This window comes from Chanos chanos, chromosome 2, assembly GCF_902362185.1.
Source record: "Chanos chanos chromosome 2, fChaCha1.1, whole genome shotgun sequence".
NCBI classification, from domain to species: domain Eukaryota; kingdom Metazoa; phylum Chordata; class Actinopteri; order Gonorynchiformes; family Chanidae; genus Chanos; species Chanos chanos.
Window position 1 is genome coordinate 35,711,338 of NC_044496.1, and position 7,434 is coordinate 35,718,771.

Here is a 7,434-nt window from a genome sequence, read left to right on the forward strand (position 1 = left end):
AATGATAAACTAAGTAGAACCTGCTGCTAAGAGGACAGTACTATAGAGAGTTAAACTTCAAAGTGACTCTTAAAGGCAAAAAAACTGAAAAACTTTTTGGGCAGTGAAGTGTTTGTGGTTCCTGTACTAGACAAGGAGCAAACCTCTGGACCTGGAATCAGTTCTGACCCAGCTGCTGTCACTGGACTGAGCTATTTTTAAAACTATGTGCTTAATTACATTAATATAAAAACAAGAGCTGAACTAACAAGCCACAAGCAGTTGGGAGGCGCATCTATAACCTTAAAAAAATTTTAATATGTTTAAGTAAATCAAGAAGTCTGACTGTGTAAAATTAGAGTTTACATAGTGAGCTGGACAAACTGGTACGGACAGAGAGGGAGCTGTTAAATTACACGCACTGGCTGATGGTTGCCACTGGCAAACAAACCCCACACTCCCTGCATCATTACCATCCCGCTGCCTCCCCAACCCCAACCAGAAACAACCCCCATTTTCTACCAAATCCATAAGCGCCTTTGAAAAAGCTTTACTCACTCGTCTACATCGATAAAAGAGAGCTTGCGACACAGAGATTAACCTCTTCTTCAGAAGACTCAAACCACGTATAAGGAGAAGGAGAGCCATTACAGTTTCTTCAGCGAGGAGTCAGAGAAAAGCGTTCACATACTGGTACATGACCTTAGTGACTTGATGTGATGGGTTTTACAATGTGGAGAGGTGGGACCAAAGCCCTAAGATAGAGGGGCCCCTTAACCTTCATGGGATGTGGGAATCGGATGCATTCCCGTCTGAATCCCTAAAGAATGTGAAAATTCGCCATGTGATCTGTTCCGCTCAGCCAGAGGAGCCCGGGCCAGGGGTGGGGTGCTGCTCACTCGTGATGAGGGAGACGTCACGTCAAATAAAGAGAAGACTGCAGGCGACAGTGCCCTGTGCACTGCAGCCCTGCACTCATCAGTAAAGGCAAAAGAAAGTTTTAACTGAGATGTTAGTGCTATGGTAATACTTGACCTAATCCCTTATGTCAAGAGTCAACCCAAGGTTAGCTACAGCCTGATTGATTTAAAAATAGTTGCACTTTCTCCATCCACTCCTCTTAGTGATAATGGATAAGGTTTTAAAATCTGAAGGAAAAAAATAGCAACAAATGGGCCTGTTACTACAGAGCTCCTACACAGCGAGTTGAGAGAATAAAGGCATAAACTCTAATGCTACTGGGTACGGTCATTTTGATACAGCCTAATCACATGACAAATCATTGCTCTGAGGGAGAAAACAAGCAAGATTGATATGAATTGAGGTCACCAGGGAAGGAGTCACAGAGCGGTAAAATACGTCTCTGCGTCATTGTAAAGTGGCCTGAAAACATGGTCCTGTCACGTAAAAGTTTACCATAGCTGCAACTACAACTGATTTCGTAACGTTCATGAGCAAGAATACATTTCGAATGCACGGGGCTTTACAGGCGGCATAAGAAATTAACAAACGCTATCGTAAAATGTATCACGGTGTATCATGATATGTTGCAACGGCAAGAACAGCGATAGAATTGATTATCTTGCTTTAATCGATACATTTCAGACAACCCATTGGAAACTCGTGGCCATACAGTAGGACCTGTGAATTAGCAGACACTGAGTCACAGGGAAATAAACAGTTAATTCTGAAATGTGTCATGGTACTGACTTGGCAAAGATACCATCTGAGAAGTAACCTGCGTTACAAAGTGGATACAGACATAGACGTTGCTGTTGCTAGCTAGCGTGATACAGCTGGCTTTATGTGCTTCAGCAGTGTTCGCTGAAACATAAAGCAAACTTATTTCTATGGTGCAGGCGACAACTTTATTGCTTTGAAATAATTCAGGAGTGAATTTAAAAAATCGTGCTATGCCAGCACGTACACTGAGTGCATCAATCTATGATGTGACAAACCGTTCATTAAAGCTAACCTTACATCTGCAACTGCTTTTCACGTCCTGAAGCTAACCTGACCCATACTAGCAATTTTAGCAGGGAATAACAGCTGTGTTACATACACACGTACTTTACCCAAAACCAAAATGCGTCGAAAGGCTTACCTGTACGTCATATACAGTGGGTGCGCATTGTCAATTGAACTCTTCTTGATGCAGAATAACCGTAAACATCTACCGCCCAAGAGCCACCGTCAGCAATACGGGACGCTCTAACTTGCTGGAACAGAAAGGGAGATTTGACGGAAGTACTCCCAACCAATCACATTCAACACGGACGCAAAAGAGTGCGAAATCCGACCAATCCGACGCACCTTCGAAACGTCAGCTGTAGCAGCTTCTGATACGAACGCGTCTTCTGAAATGTAGCCAAGATTTCGATCCAAGTTCCGCAGAATCGTAGATGTTGAAAGCTCCTGAGAAAAGAACTCACGCTCACTTTCGATAATACAGCATTTTCCCTATAAAGCCTGGTCCTTTTCAACTTGACTTGAACTCCTTGCCAGATTCAATCGGAAAAATGAAACTTGTAGACATGGAAAAACACTACTATACAGCCTCTCCCCAGAACCACACACAGTCAATTCATTTTGATATGCAGTATTTTATTCATGTATAAACAAAAACACTCAAGGACATCGTAACAAGAAATTTAGTTTCAAGTTAGTCAGTATATATTAAGCAAGATTTATTCGTAAATACAACTCAAAATACAGCGAAGACTTAAACGTTTCTTTGTTTGAAAGAAAGAAAGAGAAAAAAAAACAACAGATGACAAAATGCCAGTTCTATTCAACTGTGAACATTCCCTGGACTACAGTGAGTCCGTGTGGCACAGCTGTAAATTCACCAAGCCCAGTATCCATCACTTGTCAAACTAGTCAGTTCAGAGAGAATGGTCTGACCTGACTAAAGTTACTCTATACTAGCCAGAGAAGGATGGAAACACTGAGTTTACACTTAAAGGTTTGTTAGAATAGTTCCTGGATCTGTTGTGGCAGCTATGAATTAAACACTTGGGGTTTAATGTCTGGCATTCTGTAAAGCTGCTTTGGAACAAGGTCAGTCGAAAATATAAACACAAAACAGCCACCTAAGAAGTAACATCTTTACCGATAACTACGAACATTGCTGTGGTGCAGCAGAAGTGCATTGAGAAAAAATAAAAAATAATGTCAATTTATATAATGCCCTGTCAAGCAATGTGGAGGTGCAATCCACAACAAGGACTCTTGTCTTATAGTCAGCTGGGAATCCCAAGGAATACAAATGACATATCCTACCCTACAAAATCCTAGAAGAAGAAGTACTTTATTGATCACACACACACACTACACCTTCATTTCACCTATTCTACTCTACAGTCAACCTAACCTTTTCTTACTACCCAGCCCCTACGTGAAAAAAAACTCAAAAATCTATATTCAGTTTACATTCAGTCAAATGTACTTTTATTATCTGCAAAACACAGTAAAAATAAACTTCCACACAACCACATTCACTTTCTTTTCTCAGCATTAAAGCTATAAAGAGCATTAAGATCTATCTATCTATCTGAAATGGGTCAAAACTTGAGACTGTTTAACCTGGCAGGTGTACTTGAAGATATTCTGAACTGAAGGACATCATGTTAAAAAATAATAAACTGATCACTGGACCCTCCATAATTATTCACATCTACTCTGAACAATCAACAACAAAAGCTCTATGTGACAGTGGAACCTCGACTGAATCCGATTTTAGTCGAGAGTAAAGTTTAAGTTTTTGGCCACACACACCAGCAACACATGACAAATATTTGCCCCCCCCCCCCCCCGGTTGCCACTTTCTTCATAGTCTTATCCCCTTCTTTACTGTTAAAGTTATCACTTCTGGTGAAACTTTTCTATCAGAACACAACTAACAGTTGAGCGTTAAGTGCAAAAACATTTAAATGCTTGAACAACTCGTTAAAAGCGCAAAATAAATAAAAAGGAAACTCTCTTGAAAGCATAGATGGACTCAACATCACGCGGTTTAACTTGGATGAATTATTAAAGGAACTGTACCACAATTTCATGTTTAACTAGTACTTAGTTGAAAACACATTAAACTGAACAATAAGTTGTACAAAATCATCCTTCAACAAAAACAGCAAAGTTCACATGACTTGCAGTCAGATAACCATGAATTTAGTCGCTGTCACTTTCAAGCTCACTGTCCAAAATGACGTAGCATCCCTCATCTTCTGCATCCGCCACAAACCAGGGACCTGGAAACAAAAAAGAAAACATGGCACGTAAAGAGCCTTTGACAGCTTTATCAACATCTGTATCTGATGTTTAAATGCACAGTTCTCACCATTCAGCGTTGTCATTTCTTCCTCCCCAATGTAGTCAAAGTTATAGCAGACAAATGGACTCTGTTGTGGAGACAATACACATTTATCATGTTAACAGTTACAAAACTGAACTGTCTTATTTTTTCGACGGTCTGCATAGGTAATACATGCAACTGCTATGTGTGGAGAACATTGTGTTGAAATCAAACTCAATACTTTCTAATATGCTGCAGAGAGAAATAGGGAGAAACAGAAAGAGAGGGGAAATATCTGCCTTGTGTTTGAGTAGTGTCTTCCAGTTTCTCTCTTCCAGTTTCACCAGTCTGATCTCTGGTTCATTACCCTTCACTGACCAAGAACAGTGCTCGGGAATGACATTACCCTGCAGCTCCAGATTGGCAAGGTAATGCCGTTCATTCACATAGGCACTGAGGACAAAACGCAAACCAACGATAATAATAATAATAAACTACTAAGTGCACATTACACTGTTATGTAAGAAATGACAGCTATGTCTATGTGACATAAACAATGACAGATGTGATTTAGCTCAGTCAAAATCACCCACAGGAGCAGCCTGTCATCCCACAGTAAGGTCAGTCATATTTGTCCTGATACATGAACATTTGCTACTGCTGTGTACGTCACTGCTGAAGTTTAGTTCAAACATACTGCTTTTTATTTCCAGTATCAACACATTGCCAGTCTCAGCCCCTCCCTTCCCACGCTCATGCTGAGGATAACACACACACACACACACACACACAGGTGTGTAACACAGATTTGACCCATGAACTGACCTGTATATCACCCTGTCGGAGTAAAACTCACACCTCTGCTTATCAGGGCAGGTGAGCTTTATGTGAACAATGACTGTATTCTTCTTCTCATACCACTTTACCTGCGGGTGAAAACTGGACGGGGGACAGGGAGAGAAACTATTACAAAACTGTCCAAAATTCTAAAAATAACCTTTAATATTAATCAAGCTGTGTGATGTCTGTGTGTAACATCCTGACGCTGTACGTGTAAGAAATGTTCAAAATTACCTCTGTGGATCATTAAGCCCGGTTTTTGAAGGTTCCACCCAGAGCTCTGGTCCAGTACTCAGGTTTTCCTCTGAAGCGTTGACCGTACTGGACAGAGGCTCTTCTTCAACTTGGACCTTCAGCTCCAGAGTCACAGGAGAACTCTCAAACCTGACAAACGATACCACACCACACCTAGGCTCTGAACAGGCCGATATTATTGTGTTGTTGTTGTCTGCATATAAACAACAACTACATCAAGGAAAGGGTGTATAACGTCTGTTTCCATCATGCTGTCTATTAGTGATCCTATTACTCTGTGTCTGTAGATGTGGTGTGTTATGGGCAAAGCTTTGAGATGAAGGCCAATGTGAAGTGTGGTTAAGTCGGTAGATGCGACAAAGAACCAGTTTTTCCACACAAATATCACTGTCCATCTCGCCTGGACAGCAGTGCAGGGAAAGCATGGATACAGAGGCAGGGCCTTAGGCCTTACTGTCGCAGACAGCCAAAATGAGCTGAGTTTACTATGGACGAGTCCTATTTTTTTATTCCTGCTTGTTTATTCCACATTTGTGCATGTTGGTTCAGTACAACATTTACGCTACAGGCATGTTGATCATTCTGCTTAACTTTACCAATGTCAACACCAGTGAGTTTATTCATCCATCTGGTTCTTTTCGGCTGTGAGAGGTAACTATTTCTGACGATGCACACGTTTTCACATCTGTTTAACAACATCATGTCAGTCATACTTACATCTGCATTTAACAGCATCATCCCAAAGACAAGATTATGGGATATACGCGACTTTTGCAGGAACAGTGGGAAATATAGTCCCTTTCAAGTCACTGCTCTTTTAAAATCTTGTAACTGATCTCAAACTAAACAGATGTCCTTCACGTGGATGACAGGGTTAAAAATCCATTTTAAAATGTCATGCATGGACATGGGGACTTTATGATTTCATGTTGTTTTGAATGCTTCATTGTGATCTTCAACATCAGTCAAGCTGTGTGTAACATCCTGACGCTGTATGTCCCGGAGATGTCCAAAATTACCTCTGTGGATCATTAAGCCCGGTTTTTGGAGGTTCCACCCCGAGCTCTGGTCCAGTACTCAGGTTTTCCTCTGAAGCGTTGACCTTACTGGACAGATCCTCTTCTTCAGCCTGAACCTTCAGCTTCAGAGTCACAGGAGAACTCTCAAACCTGAGAAACGATACCACACCACACCTAGGCTCTGAACAGGCCGATATTATTGTGTTGTTGTTGTCTGAATATTAAAAACCACAACAGGCTGTACAGGCACAGACAGGCTGTATACTGTTTCCCTTCATGCTTTTACTTTTCATTATTATTATTATTATTATTATTATCATCATCTCCATCATGCTGTTTATGCATGATTTTATAACTTAGTGTCCATAGACGTAGCACGTCAAAGGCAAAGTGAATGTGAAGGCGATAATGTTGGTGGCAGGAAAGGAAACTAGTAATTATTATTAGTGAAGCCCAATTATTGAACTAAAACAAATGCCACAAAAATTAATGTTAGGTTTGCAAGACAGTGGTAAAGCTTCTCTCTGTGTTTTCCCTTTCCACACTAACAGATGGGCGTGGCTGGTCTCTGCGGTGCTGGAGTCTGCCTGGTGCTGGATCAGTTCCTTCAGCAGGTCCACATGCTGTGGATTGGTTGTGCCCATCCCTGTGGCCAGGATCTCATCACTGATGTTATATTCATTAATGAAGGTTTTCAGACCAGGTAGCCGAGTCACTCGCACCTGTTAAACACAAGACATAGATGAGGAGTCAAAAACAACATCAGAAAACACTATTTATGCTAATGCGATTTAGAATGACTGAATTTTCAGTGAGAACAAAGCCAATTTTACCATAGGATCAACCCAAATGGTGTTTCCTAGACTCAAGACCACCTTAGCTTGATGTAACGTTCCTTGAATCTTTTGACTGATTGCTCTGGTAACCTGAAAAAAGGAAAACATATTTAGCGTACTGTTGATGGTGTATGTAAAAACAGGTATCCATACTAACAACAACATACATATGTTTTTTTTGTTTTGTATTACAACGGAATGTGGAGGGAGC

The 7,434-nt window shown here is 40.9% G+C and overlaps 1 protein-coding gene across 1 annotated transcript in view; it reads right to left on the reverse strand.

Annotated features, from left to right (window-relative positions):
* Window positions 1-4,149: 4,149 nt before the first annotated feature.
* tdrd12 (tudor domain containing 12) overlaps window positions 4,150-7,434 on the reverse strand; it is a 19,965-nt gene continuing 16,680 nt past the window's right edge. The window contains exons 24-31 of the mRNA XM_030765285.1: window positions 7,221-7,313; window positions 6,937-7,109; window positions 6,388-6,537; window positions 5,348-5,497; window positions 5,099-5,236; window positions 4,573-4,726; window positions 4,319-4,379; window positions 4,150-4,229 (exon numbers count right to left, since the gene is read on the reverse strand). Of these exons, the coding sequence (XP_030621145.1) occupies window positions 4,150-4,229; window positions 4,319-4,379; window positions 4,573-4,726; window positions 5,099-5,236; window positions 5,348-5,497; window positions 6,388-6,537; window positions 6,937-7,109; window positions 7,221-7,313 (999 nt within the window). The remainder of the gene's footprint in view (window positions 4,230-4,318; window positions 4,380-4,572; window positions 4,727-5,098; window positions 5,237-5,347; window positions 5,498-6,387; window positions 6,538-6,936; window positions 7,110-7,220; window positions 7,314-7,434) is intronic.